Source organism: Telopea speciosissima, chromosome 10 (assembly GCF_018873765.1).
Source record: "Telopea speciosissima isolate NSW1024214 ecotype Mountain lineage chromosome 10, Tspe_v1, whole genome shotgun sequence".
Lineage (NCBI taxonomy): Eukaryota > Viridiplantae > Streptophyta > Magnoliopsida > Proteales > Proteaceae > Telopea > Telopea speciosissima.
The window spans coordinates 3256020-3273329 of record NC_057925.1 but is presented as its reverse complement, the minus strand read 5'-3'; the positions used below and the strand labels follow the sequence as shown (position 1 = coordinate 3273329).

Genomic DNA, 17310 nt, shown 5'->3' with positions numbered 1-17310 from the left:
TTTATCCCAGGCAACAAAACATGCCTTTTACCAGACCCGGTGTTACCATTCTAGAAATTGAGGCACACAGAGTCAATACTCCTTCAAACTTTGAGAGGGAAAACAAAACATGACATGAGGTAAGCAGGGATTGATGCTAGGATAGATTGGATAAGAACTTTACACCCTACAAGGAAAAGTTGATTAGATTTCCAAGTCGAGAGTCTATTTTTCATTCTTTTAACAACAAAACCCAAAGCCATAACCTTAGAGCGTGAGTGAAACATAATAGTACCAAATAGATTGATTCTTTGGACATATCATTAATTCCAATCAAGGTACGTAAAGACCACTTCTTAGAAACAGAAACATTCCTACTGAAATTAAGGCCACTCTTACTCAGGTTAATTTCCAGCCCGGAGAGATCTGAGAACAATTCTAAAACAGTTTTAATCGTGAGAATAAAATCCACTGAAGCTCTACAAAAAATAAAGTGGCATCTACAAAAAGAAGGTGAGAAATCTCAGAGGCTGATCTAGCCACTTTAATGCCACAAAAAAGGCCTAATTCTCTATAGGTTGACAGAAGTCGAGATAGGACCTCCATGTCCGAGAGAAACATATAAGGGCTTAGCGGGCACCCTTGTCAGATACCCCTAGAAGCTTCCAAGCAATCAAAGGGGCTACCATCCAACTTAATGGATAAAAAGGAGAAGCCATAAGGTTATAAATTAGGCTGCTCCAATCACTTCCAAAAACTAGAAAGTCAAACACAGCTTGAATAAGATCCCACGTTAAACTATCATAGGCCTTGGCCATATCTAGTGTATTTTTTTTGGTAAGGGCCATATCTAATTTGATGGCAACAAAACCTACTTTTCCCCTTTTAATGATTGAAATAATGAAAGATTTCATGAGCAATCAAAATATTATCAGTGTCGTTTTGAGTCGGTAGGCCAATACTTTTGCCAAAATTTTATAAGACATATTGCAAAGACTAATAGGTCTGAATGGGCGAAATGACCGCCCCATGTGTCTGAACGCAGCCTGCACTCCCAGGCAGAGAACTACTAATATTAGTATTAGATTTTATAATACTATAATAATCTAGGCAATGTTTGGTATGCATTCTTAGAATGCATTCTAAGTCGATTTCACATTCTCGAATGATAAAAATAATTGTTTTTGTTGTCTGAGAATGCGAAATCAACCTAGAATGCATACCAAATACAACACTAGTTTTGGATTTAGACTCCTCAGTAACCATATAAGTGTAAATACTTGTCAAATGATGCAGTCTGTGAAGCCCAAACGTCAAATTCATTTCAGAAAATAACATTTTTCACATGATCATTAGCACACTTCAGCCACAAGTTCATTCTCTCACGAAAACAGGAAAAAGAAAAGCACAATTTTCTCTTTCCATTCATTCGTAAAATGAGCAGTACAATGTACAAAAGTAATTAAATCAACCGTTACAAATTTATGAAAGAAACAGTAATAAATTGACCTGGTAATCACCAGGGAAATAATCATAGTATCCTTACAAATATCTGCACAGAGAAACCCATGGCCCCATCCTGACCTTAATTAGTAGTTTGACCTCGTCAATCAATGATCAACCTTGTAGTGCTATAAGTGCCCTTTTTCCCCTACAGAAATATGAAAAAGAATTCCAATTCCGACCTTCAAAGCATTGTAACTGCAACTATTCTTTCTCAGTTGTGCTACTTTACAAAGAAAGAATGGCAATGAGAATCATCAGTTGTGACATGGGAATCCAGAGTGTGGGCATGAATGTCAAAGGGACCAGCACCTTCTCTGCAAGCCAACATTAAACACCAAAGAAAAGTCATTTTGTAATGCAAATCATTTGAGAATGCTAGCCATTTCTTTTATTGGAAATGACTAGAGCAATGCTGCTACTGCACCCAAATTGGGGGAGTGGAGAGCAAAATAATAGTCACAGATAATTTCCACAGATAACAGTATAAGTTCATTTCCTAACCCAGGAGAAAGACAATTCATGCTACAATCTGAAGGGTTTTCTTTGTTTTTTTTTTTTTTGGGGGGTGGGGGTGGAATACAATAGTTACCTCTTGTTTATGGTACCAAAGTGAAACTTGAGTTTACCAGACTTGATGTCTTGAACATACTGTAGCCACAGAGGATGGGATGTATTTGTTAGACTAGACTGACTTTCATGATAATTCAATTCTAACCGACACATGATAAACATTGAAGTCTGTGCTATGGTACATTAAAATTTATTTTTTTGGGGGGAGGTGGGGGTGGGGGAAGGAAAAAGAGAATACAAGTTTATCATCTGAGCCTCCACATACCAAGTTCAGTGCTACCAGCATTGATGAAAAAGCCAGAGAATCAAATGGAATATCTTCAAGTTTAAAAAGCTGGCACTCCATTGACTCGGGACCAGCTGAAATCCCAGGCTTCTTCAACCGTGCCCTAAAAATGATGTAACTCTGTACCACATATACCATCAATAAATACAAACACATCTTAACAAGTCTAAATAAAGTCAAAATTTAAGCAAATAATGAAATATTTCTCACGCACTTGCCCAATACGAGGGATATCCAAATGAGCAAAATGTGATATTATTTCCACCTCTGCACCTGCTTCTTCCCAAGTTTCCCTAATTGCCCCTTCTGCGGCAGACTCTCCAATTTCCATGTAGCCTGCAGGAAGCGTCCTGTGATAACATCCAGTGTTCTACATTAAGAACAGAGAACACATCACATGATTCAAAACCCAAGTTTGTCTTACAACAGACGTAATTAGTGATGATAAGTATTTTCTTGTGAAAAGAAAAGGAGGGGAAAAAATAAAAAAGAAGGAAAAGAAAAGGTTTAAAATTTCTACTCATTTATGAAACATACCAAAGGCCATGACTTGGTGGAATGTTACGCTTGCAAAGTAGAACTTTGTCATCATGTTCAACTAGGCAACCAACAACCTAGATGAGCCAATCAAAGAAGAAAGAAAAAGAAAGAAAATGATGTTTACAATCTTTTGCAGGAAAATTCAATAAGATATTGTTAATAAAGTTTAAATGTGAGAAATATTTAAAACCAAATGAAGAAGGGTGGCATTATCACATCCTAAAAACCAGGTAGAATCAAATCCGAAACAGTAAGCTTTCTTGAGGTGTACATACGTCATAGTTGATAAGCTTTTCCATTTTGATCATTAAGCATATGGTGTTGATGAGGATAATGATATTAATGCTCTGTATTGGACCTTAATTTTACAGCAAGGTTCGAGAAGTTGGTCAAAACCAAAATATTTCGGATTTCGACTGAAACCTGTTTGAAACCCTGCATGATTCGATGATTAGTTTCGTTTGATCATTTTGGTGGTCATATAGCCATATTTTGGCCTGAAACTTCAAGGAGACCCTAATTGATAATCTCTAAACATAATAAAATCTTTAGATTGTCAAAAAAAAAAGAACAAAAGGTTACGACACATTGAAGACATGCTGAGTCGTGGCCTATTTCATTTTGACCAAGGTCAAAACTGAAATAATTTCCAAAATTTTGGTGGTTACGACTGAAATCTAAAACATCGCTGTACAGTGGGTCCATATAATTGAGAATACAAGTGAAGGAATTGTTGAAAAGGAAGCCCTCCCAAAATTTAAAGCGGGGAAAAAATAGTAAAAGTAAAAAAATGAACATATATGTTATCCAAGGCCACAAAACCCTCTACCAGAAAAAACTACACAGGAAAGTTCCTCCAATTAGCATATATGTCACAAACATTCTCATTTCAGGTAGCTACGTAAAATTAGTAAAAAAAAAACTGTCCCTTCCATTAATCCTTTGTCAGGGATAAAGCACAAAGTTCTCCATTACTCGGATTTTTAGCTTCAACCCTAATGTAAGGTTAGGTTACAAATAAACCTAACCACAAAGATTACCCACAATATAAGATCCAAACAGATCCAGCAGTAGAGGTCTTAATCAACAGTTCACCAAATTAGAAACAAACCCAGAATTAGAAGGTTAAAGATTAGGGCTCAAACAAGCCAGTAGTTTGGCTTAAAACCTGGATCGAGTGGAGCTCTCCAGGGAAGGAAATAACCCTTCGAGTAGAGGTCTGATCAGAAGAATATTTGCAGAGATATATTTGCTCGAAGATACAGCAGAGATTGATCTACGGTTAGCCTGCTGATGTCAGTTTCAAAGAGAAATCCAGATCTTCCAAATCTGTTCACAGAAAACCTTACTGAATGAATGTAGCTTGTATGGGGCAGAATTCAAACCCCCAAATCTCATCCCTGATGGTTGAGGATGTACTGAGATCAGGGCCTTCGAATAAGCAACCGAAAATAGAAAAGGATAGGATTGAATCGAGTATCCCACTCTCTCCCGGGTCTCTCACCCACGGCCTCTCACCATACTCTCTCACAGAGCAAACCACAAGGCTTTTTTTTTTTTTCTCAATCTCATTAATCAAATTCGTGTACAAGGCTGTAGCCCCTTATAAACTTACATAGAAGACTCAAAAACAAACTCAAACACTAAAAAGGAAAGGCCTAATCCAATCCTTAATTAATAAGGTAACATAAACTGACTATGAAACAAAAATAATGAAAGAAACATACTCAAAACAGAACTCTAACTAAACTAATGAAGTAAATCCCGTTTTCCTACTTTCTACCCATATTTTAGGCTCATTAAATTGCCCAATTCCAAAGTAAACTCATGGGATCAAAAGCCCAAAACCTACATAACCAACCAAAAACTTATTTTCAATAAAATAATCCCTTTAGGTGACTTATCTGCATCAATTCTTCCCTGCTTGAAAAAAAAGTCGTCCACGAGTTTGATAGAGGTGCTCCATCGAACCAACAAAAACCTGCCACCACTTCATCAGACCAGGCTGCCTCTCACAGCAGTTTAATCCCACAACTACACTGGGCTGGTTTTGGGGCTTGGTCCTACGGCTACACATGGGCCTGTGATCTACATCAAACCCTCCAGCCATTAATGAAACAAGCTGATAACATACTCTGACCACAATCTGTTGAGACCAGTAGAAAAAATTGCATGCAAAATATAGAAGATTCAAACAAGCCGGTACCATTTTTGGGTTTTGGTATGCAATTTTGCCACAAATCGTGCAAATAGCTCTCTCTCTTTCATCACCATCCGGAATAGCATGCTTCGTAGGGCCACCACACCACTGACAGAATTTGATCTTACCCATTTGAGGCTGCATAGACAATAAAATGATTACAACCTACGTAAAAAAGGTACTATTATTTTGTTTATAAAAATTTTTGAACACTCAGCCTTTAAGGAGTTGTAGTAATGACCTAAACTAGTTTAATGCAACCTTCCAAATTATGCATCTGTGTATACCAAAACATGAAGATGTGCACGGGAAAAAGAGGTTTAAGTGAACTCCATATTCTACTTAATTCTGAAACAAGCATATCCCATTTCACTGTATAAGATATTGCAATGGCCACCAGCCCTAGAACTAACCAAAATAATTGCTAAAACATATTTGAAAGATTGTAAATATGACGGCCTATTTCTTTCAGACAAATTACAGTACATTCATTTATGGAAGATGCTCATTGCTAACTGTTAGATCTGTGAGCCTTTTTTTTGCTTAAAAAAGATGCATTCCAAATATAACTCTGTTATTGTTAATCATGATCACTAATTAAAAACAGTAAACCATCCAATTCCTTAAAAGCATCAACTCCCAATTGCACACACAACTCCAAATGAAATGAACACTACTAAACGAAATCCAAAAACAAAAGGAAAATAAAAGAAAAGGCAAAAATGCATAAGAATGAAAGATTGATGGCAGATTTAATACTTGTAGCAAATTTTCTACATTTTCAATAATACATCACAGATCCAGCCCATTTCTTAATAAATTAGGGAACATAGTCTCAATTTTTGGAATAAAAAAGTACTTCCCTAATATATATTAAGAATTAGATGTCCCCTTTCAAATAGCTACCAAATTGAATGCTAGGATAGCAAAGAGCCAAAGGGAGATGTTACAGCTGCCTATCCTAAAAGCTCGAGCTGTTAAGTAAGTGTTACAACAATGTTATCAACACACAACAACACCCATCTGGGTGTGCAGGCTCACGCACACACACGGGGCTTTGCATGTGACACGATCATGTGGTGGCGCTATCACGTGGCACCAAGGGGGTAGGGGCTCAACAATACATAACACAAATCCCTTGCACGTACCAGGGATCGAACACGAAAGAAAAGACCTTAAGGAAGTGATGTATATGTGCATAGGAGGGTTCTTGGCTAAAAGAGGGGGGCAAAAAAATGTCATAGCATTTATTGCTCTTGTGAATAACCAAGAAAAGAAAAGTTAAAACTGTCACTTCCTGTTCTCCCATTTCTTTTCCTGTTTGGATGATAAATCCTCTACTTCCCCTTGCATTCTTATTTTTCTTCAACTTATTACTGTCTTCTCAATGTTCTGGGTAACGAATTTGTCCCAAAAATGACCCTGAGTAAGGTATTTTATGCTCTTTTCTCTCAAATTTCTCCCATAATTTTTTAATGATGCAGCAGCTACAGTTTTTCCTTCAAACTTACTCTCACAATTCTCTGTTCGCTAATGAGAATTACAAATACTTATGCCTGATACCTCTAAGACCTCAGGAGTAGTGTGTCTATCACAACTAGGAATTATTAGAGAGGAGACTATGTTCGTCTCACCAGGAATGTCATCTCAAATCCAGATCCTAACCTCATTTTATTAAATTCATATGAAATCACCAATGAGCATGCATTATGAAAGAAATAGAAAAGATAAAAGCAACACAAATAGATAACGAAGAAAGAACACACAACTATTTCAATCTCCAAAATGGCTCTCACCAAAGTGTCTCTCACAATTATGGAAATTAGAGGGAGGATTTTCTTCTTCTAAACACTAATGTCAACTCCGATCCAACTCTTGCCCCATTTTATCCAAATTCACACAAGGTCACCAATGAGAATCCACTAAGAAAGGGATTATGATAAAAAATAATAAAACAAGAAAGAAGGAACTCGGCACCTCTTCAATTTCCAAAACAATATTTGATAACCTTCAAACAAAAGGAGGGTGGGGTTTGGAGAAGAGTAATATAACCGTAAAACACTCTGTACAACTCCACAGAAAAGGATAATATCTAAGATAGCAAATAACAGAGAGAGAACAGCGCATACAAATCCCTGCTGTCAATTAAGCTATTGCTAAATCATTCAAACAATGAAAACAGAAACAACGCCAACAAGAACGAACTAGTTCCATCTAATTCACGCTTGTTCTTTAAATTCCAATAAAAATGATCCGGAAAAAATGCCAAAAAAAACCCTAGTGATTGTGTATGTTCCCTGAGATTTAGAAATTGTTCTGTTTCCGATCAAAACATAAGGGGGAAGAGGGGAAGAATAAATGTAGTACAAAAATAAAAAAAACTCACCAGCGTGTGAAATGCACTTGATGAAGGAATAGAAGACGAGCCATCATCTGATTCTGAAAGAGATGCAAATAATCGGAAAGCCCTGAAGCAACCACTCCGGCGAGCAGAAACAACAGGAAAAACAAGAGTAAACGCTGCGGCTCTTGAAGATGTTGAAGATGATTTGGCGAAAATTGACGAGAACGAGAGGCCACCACTCCCAAGGGGCTTCCATCGAACAACTGGAGGTGTTGATACCACCCCAGCAGACGATGCAATAAACTGTACAACTCTGAACATCATTCGACAACCCAACACGACTCAAACAAACCAAAATCAACACTGTAGCAAACAACTAGAAATTCAAGTGCTATAAGAATCAAGTTCTCCCCGAGAGCGATTGGGAATCAGATTTTAGAAGATGCTCTGATTCTGGTAGAAGTGTAGAGAAGAAGTGATGGTCCTATGAGAATCAATGAAGGGAGTTGGATTGGATTATATGAGAGGGAACAAGTGTAGAGAGCAAGTGATCAGCAGATGTACTGGCTAACGTCAGGATTCAGGAGGGTCAGGACTGAAGATTGCGATTTCATCCGATTACAGCATGTTTATGCCGTCAACTCCGCCCCACGGACGTCAAAACCGTACGGGCTTTGCAAAGTATACTAAGGTGATCAGCTAGAGTTCGTTATGCACCCTGGGAGGCTGAGACCCACCCATCTGTGAAATGACCAACTCATCCCTGTTTTTGCTGTCGTTTAGTTTAGGGGGTTGGACCCTCTAGCATCTGCCATGGTCGAAAGAAATTCATTTCCGATCTTCTTGGGACTTGGGTCTCGTAAGTTAGGGCTTGAACAGGTTTCTATTCGGTTAATCGATTACTAGTTCATAATCAGGTGAAATGAACTTAAATGGGTTAATCGGGATACAAATAGTCGACTATCAGTTGGTCCCAATCGAGCAACCATCGGATCACTATCTTGCATTGGGTACGATTGATTATTAATCAATTGATGCTTGTGCCCAACACATTTAGTAATCAATCGGGCAGCTCGAGTTGCAACCTGTTCAAGTCAAGCCTACGAATGTGGGTCAACTTTTGACAACCCTAGTTCTTTGCTAGGTGAACTACCCCTTGGGGCTAATAAGCCATTCCTTATTACTTTGATATAGTTTGAATGAACTCAAGTGGATCCATGCAATAGGTACTTCCATATTCATTTCATTGATCAAATTTTGACTTGATTTTATGTGATAAATGATCTCACATATATCTCATTGGTCAAATTTTTTTTTTGAAATAACCATGGAAAATGTTTTTCAATATGCAAAGAGGTATTAAAAATGAGTTTTAAAGTTTCATAAATTATATAAACGAAAAGGTTCTCTCAACCATCGGGGCAGGATATGCTAGCATCTTTGTGTCTATTTCTCTCCAGACATGTAATGGCCTTGGTGCCTTCTTAAGTACACAACTCATGGTACGTTCCCCTATGCTGCTTGAGGAATCTCCGCCATTTTATTATCAAAGAATCTCATGGCATTTACATATTTAATGTCATTTTGGAATTCATCCAGTGTATTTTATGTTTGAGATAGGCACTAAAGTTAATAGTTGGCCTATATTAGTGATTTCCAAATCTATCCTTTTTTTTTTTGAAAAGAAAATATATTAATACTAGCAGAGATTACAAAAGTGACCATCTACCATATTTATACTTTTAGAATTGCAAACCCTATTAGCTATGATAAGGGCTGGCTAAATAATATCACATTATCATAATGTGATAAACTTTGTTTACCAACAATAGCAATAATGATAAGAAGAAAAGAATGCTACTTGGTCATGTGCGGCGTGCGGTTCCTGTGCCTAGACACAAAATGATCGTTACACTCTAATGGAAAGACGGAAATCCCTAAAAATACGACGATCATTTCACGCGACCCTATCTCTAGACATAAGAACCATGCACGAGCCACGCACCACACACGACCAAACATTCTTTTTCACTAATATTAATTATTTGAAATACTTTTAGCTGATCGAATTGTGTGTGCTCCACCAATATAACGACATCTTCTAGGCATTGGGTACTTGTCCATTAACATAAACATGGTTTGACAATTTTGAAAATTTTACATGAACTTACCACACATCAAATCTCAATTAGAAATTTAACCATTTACCTCGATCTATTTACATTGCCATCCTTTAAAAAGAGAGAAAATCAGTGTTCACAAAAGTTTTTTTTGTTTTATTTTTCACTATTAAGTTTTCAAGTATTGAATTATATATGGAATGCGAAAGAATAGTCCAACATCAGATCTGAATAAGAATATCGAAAATGAATGAAATATAAGAGGGTTCATAGGTATTTGATCATTCTCTAAGAATAGTCCAACATCAGATCTGAATAAGAATATCGAAAATGAATGAAATATAAGAGGGTTCATAGGTATTTGATCATTCTCTCCTTAACGACTAACTTTTGAAGATGAGTTCTACGCAAATCCCTAGCATCAAGCTTGTGCAATCATCATTGCAGAGATGCAGCACAATACAATTGTGTTAAAATGATTAATTCATTTATCGTACTTGTTGAGGAGGAGGCTTCCATTTATCATGTAAGAAATTAAGGCGGGATAATTATGTATATATGACAAACTAGGTTTTGTGCAATAATTTTATAGAAATGTGTTGATATGGTGATATGTACTAACATGTCAACTGATGTCTAAGCATCATACTATAAGATCTCAAAATAAGAAATTAACAGTGCTGAAATGGATTTCATTCTTCTTAATTATGTCCTAAAAGAAAGGCGATGACCTTAATACACCAACACAAGAGTCAGATCTATCTCACTCTGTCAAGTACAAGAGCTTTACTTTTACTTTAATTACTCTAGTGAAGAATCAACTTTGTTGACAGATCGATTGAACACAAGAACATCATCAGCCTTCTCTGTTCCATCCTTCTCCACGTCTCGTCCTCCATGGGTGATAGCCTCCCGAAGAAGAACCCTAGCTGTTGGATTCATCGATGTTGGTGTATTATTAAGGTGGTCATGATCTCCACCTTTCTTCTTTTCTCTCCCTTCTTTCATTTCTAATTGCTTTTTTCTTTCTTTGTGCGCTTCCATTTGACTCTCTCCTCCTCCGTCCTCCTCCCACAGCAAAGCACTCCACTCTCTTTGCTAAGTCTCATCTTTCACTTTCCCCCTTTAAGAGGTGTCATATGTTTCAGGTGAAAACGTGTCACTTGATGATCACATGCAACCCACACGTGTAAGAAGACTCACAGAATCTTATCCGTTTGCAAGAAGCAACTTGGATTCAGATCCTCTACTGCCGAGCTACCCGACAGGACCCTACTGTCAAGACACAGTAAGGCGGTAAATGATAGCCTTACCCCCACGTGGGCAAGGTGCTCGCGCAGGGATAAGGCGGTCATCCCCGCCTTGCTGTGTCTTGACAGTAGGGTCCTACCGGGCACCTCGACAGTAGAGGATCCAAACCGTTGCACCCGAGTTGCATCCTTGGACAAGTGCATGGATCTATCATCTATATGTATCTCATCTCGGAAAATTATCTCCTCTAGTTCTCTGTCCGGCCCAGTTCCCTAGTTCCTCTAATAGAGGGGTGGTGGACCCCACCCAGATAGAGTGTTCGGGTAGGGGTAGGATGGTCATTCCATCCAGCCCCCTTGTTAGAGGAACTAGGGAATTGGGCCAGGCAGGAAACTAGAGGAGATAACATATCTAGAGGAATTGGTTGTAGGATCGGTATCAACGTTTTAAGAATTGGGATCGGACTGGATTGGCTCGGCCGAGGCTGATCCTGGTTCTATTGAGATCAAATTAAATCGGATTAAATTGGAATCGGATGAGATTATCCCGATTCCGGTCGATCAGCTTGGCTGATTCTTGTATGGAAAAACCCTAAAAGGTACTAAAGGATTCATAATAATTATGGTAAGGTAAGGAGTGAGTTGGCATGGGAATACACTGATATGCTTTGGAAAGCCTAGTCCCTACCAGGGTCTGAAAACATGTGTTGAGGATTTGATTCGAAATCAGTTCCCAAAGCCCTAGAATCAGCCCTCAGACCTAAAAATTCTACGATTCTATGGTTTCTTGGCATGAATCAACCGTGTTGAATCAGCCACAATTAGGATCAGTTATGACCAATTTCGATGAAAATCGACCAATTCACCGATACCCGATTTTGAAGCTATGGTCTCTACATGTTCATGGGAGAAACCTTTCTTAAGGTCACTTTAAAAGCCAACAATTGTCTTATATATCAATCAAATGGTGCTTAGATTTTGTGGATAGGTAGGTCCTTATCTTCGCCTCACAATTCAAATTTCAAACCCATTGGAGTTGAATTTTTTCCCTCTCCTGTCCTGGCATTGTCCGCTTCCCGGACAGGACCGTACTGTCTCCTCACATGGGGGCGCAAAATGATGATTTAACCTCACCTGGGCAGTGTGTTCGGGCAGGGGGTTAGGTCATCATTTTGTGCCTCCATGTGAGGGGACAGCACGGTCCTGTCCGGGCAGCGGACAAGAGAGGATAACAATTCATTGGAGTTAGCCACAAAGTCAAAACATAGCTTTGAAAATCCATCCGATATGCAAATAGCGATGCTGCTCTGCCTGCTGATAAGTCTAAAGGAGGGGTTGGCGTGGTATTCAGAGATCATTCGGGCTCCCCTTGCTTGGCTCGCTCCATCCCTTCTAGTTTTGGCTGCAGTTTTTAGGGTGAACTTCTGGCTATCCGATATGCCTTGACTTTAACATTAGAGTTGGAAATTGATGATCTTATGGTCAAGACAGACAATATGGATGCATTTCTCATGGTTGAAGGAAAGAAGATCCCTTCGTGGGAGGTGGCTGACTTAGTTGTTGATGTGGAACGACTAGTCCCATCCTTTTCCTCAGTTGTTTTTTCTTGTGTTCCTAGGGCTCTGAATATGATTGCAGATGCCCTAGCCAAGAAAGCCCTGTCACTTGTGTGTGTGACGGATTGGCCATACTCCATTCGGTGGCTTCATGAGCTGTGCGCAAATGAAGCCACTAGTACTACACACTCCCCCCCTCAATAAATTTCCCCTTTACCAAAAAAAAAAAAAAATGAATTCATGATAGTTTTTTTTAACCATCCAAAAATAAACCATAAAAATACATTACCCACAATAGAGCCTTACTATCCATAGTCATTCTAAGATTTTCAATTCGAGTAGCTACTGCCAAATATGGAGTTTAATTTTCTAGATTTTTGGGTTACTTTAAATGTATGGAATTATCTTTTCCAGCTAAAAAGACCAAAGAATCTCAAAAAGTTACAACAAATGAAATGTTTCTTTGATCATGGGATATTTATGTAAGATGTATCTTAATATACAGAAAGTAGATGTGAGAAGGGGAAACAGATTTGTCATGAGGTACGATGGAATCAATTAATAGGACCGTATTTATATGACAATTCTTTAGGTGTATTTAGAATTAGTAACCTTTGATTGTCCTTGTTTTATTTTCAGAAGTTCTTAAATCAAGGGTAAAAAAGGATTTTCAAAATAATTTGAAAATCACTTATCATTGTGTCATTATTAAAAATTGTTTTGAGGACACATGAAATGACAAGATTTACCTTCATTGAAAAAAAAAAAAGATATACTAAAAAGGCAAAAAAATAAGATTACAAATTATTTGATACCTCAAGGCTCAAGGGGTGTTAACAAGAAAATCCCTTAATTAATAATTCACATATAAATCTGTCTACTAGGACTGAAACACCTCAAAATGAAGAGTGTAGCAACACACCTTCTGTGAATGTTGATCGATCACAGCTTTTGGTGGCTGTCAGCAAAAGATCACGCATATTTTGAATGAACAAACTTCTACATAACAAACCAAAAGAACCAAAAGAACCAAAAAGAATGGATGAGCTCAAACTTTCCTGGAAGGTAGAGGAGTCTTTTGCAAATAATAGGTTCATCTGTTCAATAAGGGCATTTATTTAGACTTCTTTTGCTGCTCAGAAACCCTTGCCCCCATAATCTTACAAACAGGCTCATCCTTGGATTTAAGAAGCCGTAGCGCCGGATGAACCTTGAGATCACCCATTACCAACTTTTGGCCAACATCCAACTCACTTAGATCAACGTCAATATATGGCGGGACGATATCAGCAGGGCAAAGGTATTTAACAGTCCTCTTTATGGTATTCAAATAAGCTCCTGCCAAGATCACAAAATAAATAGCTCAATTTCATATTAACTAAGAGGTAGAAGGAACTGAATAACGCAATTTACAACATAATATACATTCAATTTTCTGAACTCAAAATGTCAAAAAAGAGGGTAGGAAGACAAACTTTCTCCTTATTGGAGTGCAATGACTATACAGTAAACTGTCAACCAATGAGAAGTTCAAACCTTTTCATTGAAGTGTGAGACATTGAGAAAGTTGTGTAAGCTTAGCAGTCGATAGGGCCACTGTCAAAATTGGTATCAGCCGAACAAAGATCACTACAAACCAATGGTTTCAAGAGAAATGCTAAGCCCTTACCACATATGGGCAGACTTCAACCACAAAATACAGTGAGCCACACAATGTAAAAGCAGAGATCCAGAGTGATTTGCATGTGTGGTGCATCTGTATGCATGTAGAGGCTGCTGAACAAAGATCACTACAAACCAATGGTTCCAAGAGAAATGCTAAGCCCATACCACATATGGGCAGGCTTCAACCACAAAATACAGTGAGCCACACAGTGTAAAACCAGAGATCCAGAGTCCTTCGCATGTGTGGTGCATCTGTATGCATGTAGAGGCTGAACAAAGATCACTACAAACCAATGATTCCAAGAGAAATAATAAGCCCATACCACATATGGGCAGGCTTCAACCAGGACTTCAACCACAAAATACAGTGAGCCACACAGTGTAAAAGCAGAGATCCAGAGTGCTTTGCATGTGTGGTGCATCTGTATGCATGTAGAGGCTTTTAAGCCCATACTGCTAGGCATTCCTCATGGTTCCAATTCCCCCACTCCACCCCAACAGGACAAACCCGTGTCATGTTGAAGCCATAGAAATCTGCTTAAGAACACTGAGTTGGATTTTTTATGTGCTCCTCCCCTCTAGAAATCTGCTTAAGAATACTGAGTTGTTCTGTGTATGGATCTTTAGCGAAAAATATGATTACCTCTCACCAATCTCCATTAAATTTAAAGACCAAGAACAACAACAACAACAACTCAGCCTTATCCCAACTAAATGGGGTCGGCTACATGGATCCCAGTAGAAACAAACAAATTAATAATAAGTAAGAGGAGAACACAGCAAAGACAAACTCTAGGGCATCGACCCTACTTAGCAACGAACCGCATCATTTCTGCTCAAAATTCTGCTATTGTCCTCGAGAAAGGCGTGTAATACAACAACAACATCGTCCCACCAACTAAGTCCAACTAAAAGGGGTCGGCCACTTGGATTTTCACTCTTCAATCAGCTCTTTTTGAAGTCATAGAGGTGGTGAGGCGTAAGCTAAGCATGTCTTTCTTCACCACTTCTCTTATGGTTAATTTAGGCCTGCCTCTAGCTCTTTTGGTTCCCTCAATCTGAATCAGGTCGCTCCTTCGAACTGGGGCATCCGAGCCCTTAGTTGAACATGGCCAGGCCACCTCAAGCAACTCTCTCTAAGTTTATCATGGATCGGAGCTACTCCCAAGCCAACTCTAATATGGTCATTCCTTACTTTATCCTTTCTAGTTTCCCACACATCCATCTCAATATCCTCATCTCTGCGACACCAAGTTTATTTATATGACACTTCTTCACTGCCTAGCATTCCGCACTGTACATCATAGATGGTCCAATGACAGTCCTATAAAATTTCCTTTAATTTTTAAAGGAATACGTCGATCACATAGAACTTTGGACACACTTCTCCATTTCATCCCCCCTACTTTTATCCTTTGGGCGAACATTGCCTTCTATGTCACCCTCCTTATTTACGATGGATACCAGGTATCTAAAATAGTCGCTTTACGGGATCTCCCTCTCACCAATAAAAACCGTCTCATTATCTGTCCCAGATTTGCTAAAGTTACACACACCGTAAATTCGGTCTTCATTCTACTTAACTTTAGACCTTTTGATTCCAAGGTAGTTCGCCATAGTTCCACTTTGGCATTAATCCCTGGTTGTGTCTCATCGACTAAAACAATATCATCTACAAAGATCATACACCAAGGGACCTCATCTTGTATGCCTTTGGGTTAAGTCGTCCACGATAAGCGCAAACAAATAAGGGCTTAAGGCTGATCGATGGTGTAACCCAATTGAAATTGAGAAATCATTGCTTTGGCCCCCTACTGTTCTAATGCTAGTCACCACATAAGCATACATGTCTTTAATTATGTCCACATATTTAGAGGACACACTTCTCGTCTCAAGAATATTCCAGATTAACTCTCTAGGGACTTTGTTTTAGGTTTTTTCTAGGTCTATGAAGACCATATGGAGATCCTTCTTGCCCTCTCTATATCTTTCCATGAGTCTCCTCAAAAAATTGCCTCCATCGAGGATCTTCCAGGCATAAAACTGAATTAGTTTTCTGAAATAGTAGTCTCCTTTCTCAGGTGGGTTCCAATAACCCTCTCCCATAACTTCATTGTATAACTCATCAACTTTATGCCTCTATAGTTATTACAGGTCTGAATATCTCCTTTTGTTTTTATAAATTGGAACCACAATGCTTCTCCTCCATTCATCTGTCATTTTCCTAGTGGTCATAATCTTGTTAAACAGCTTGGTTAGCCAAGATTGACCACAAAAGCCTACGTTCTTCCACACCTCAATCGGAATCTTGTTACGGCCTGGGCCTTGCCTACTTTCATCTTACTTATAGCTTCTTTTACTTCAGGCATCCTAATTTTGAGTATATACCCATGCGTTGAGGTGTCCCTGACTCCCTATGAATAAGTCTCTTTCCGCTGCTGTATCACTCAAGGAGTCTTCATTAAGAAGGCCGAAGAAGTACTCTTTCCACCTCTCTTCAATGTCCACTTCTTTTATTAGTACTCGATCCTCACTTTTAATACCTAACATGGTCTAAGTCTCTGGTCAACCTTTCTCTCACTTCAGCTATTTTAAATTTGAAGACCAAGTTCCCAAATTATGTAAATTTAATTTTTTTTAGGAGTTCGACTATAAAAAAAAAAATGTGTGTACCCAGTGCATGAGGCTCCCACCATTGCGGAGTCTGGGGTAGGGTCATAATGTACGCAGCCTTACCCCCGCTTTGCGGAGAGGCTGTTCCCCGACTTGAACCCGCGACCACTTGATCGCAATAGAGCAACCTTAATGTTGCGCCGAAGTCCGCCCTCTTAAAATTAATGTTACATTAGTATGGCATATAAATATTATGTTACAGGGTGTAAGTTGATCTTCCATTGATGATGGTGGAGTGATTTTTTTATCAGAAGTAATTTCTAGGATTCTGTTACAAATGCATTAAAACTACGTGTAACACAAATTCATCTTCAGTCATCCTGATGAAAACTATGGCATTACTTTGATAACACCCCCCCCCCAAAAAAAAAAGAAAAAAAAAAAAGAAAAAACAAAAAATCCCTAATTTTCAGCATACCTAATAAATTTATAACAAAAAATAATAAAATACAAAGTATAGAAAATGTTTTAATAGAGTTTGGCTTCTACTCTCCTCCCTCTCTGATCTAAAGGTGATAAAATTGATCAGTTATTCATTAAAAGAGAGAGAGAGAGAGTCTGTACATCAGAGGAAACAACACTCTTTAAGAGGGGGAGGGGGAGGGGGGAAGACGAAAAGAA

General features: G+C 38.5%; 2 protein-coding genes across 2 annotated transcripts in view; both read right to left on the bottom strand.

Moving 5' to 3' along the window:
• Positions 1 to 1374: 1374 nt before the first annotated feature.
• On the bottom strand, positions 1375 to 7808 carry LOC122641500 (nudix hydrolase 23, chloroplastic-like). Its single transcript, XM_043834757.1, has 7 exons — positions 7468 to 7808; positions 5088 to 5219; positions 2879 to 2955; positions 2556 to 2691; positions 2321 to 2461; positions 2075 to 2133; positions 1375 to 1799 (listed from the first exon to the last, which is right to left on the bottom strand). The coding sequence occupies exons 1-7, from the start codon at positions 7747 to 7749 to the stop codon at positions 1706 to 1708; spliced, it is 921 nt and encodes a 306-aa protein (XP_043690692.1). The 5' UTR covers positions 7750 to 7808; the 3' UTR covers positions 1375 to 1705.
• Positions 7809 to 13396: 5588 nt separating this feature from the next.
• Positions 13397 to 17310, bottom strand: part of LOC122641848 (50S ribosomal protein L25-like) — a 22517-nt gene continuing 18603 nt past the window's right edge. The window contains exon 4 of the mRNA XM_043835154.1: positions 13397 to 13689. Coding sequence (XP_043691089.1) covers positions 13466 to 13689 — 224 coding nt within the window. The 3' untranslated portion in view covers positions 13397 to 13465. The remainder of the gene's footprint in view (positions 13690 to 17310) is intronic.

Excerpts from the sequence above, each read along its gene's own strand:
- LOC122641500 (XM_043834757.1), bottom strand. The coding sequence starts at position 7,749 with ATGATGTTCAGAGTTGTACAGTTTATTGCATCGTCTGCTGGGGTGGTA. Across the intron at positions 2,462-2,555 it reads ATATCCCTCGTATTGGGCAA|AGTTACATCATTTTTAGGGC; the intron begins GTGCGTGAGAAA and ends TATGTGGTACAG. Across the intron at positions 1,800-2,074 it reads TTTGGTACCATAAACAAGAG|AGAAGGTGCTGGTCCCTTTG; the intron begins GTAACTATTGTA and ends GTTGGCTTGCAG.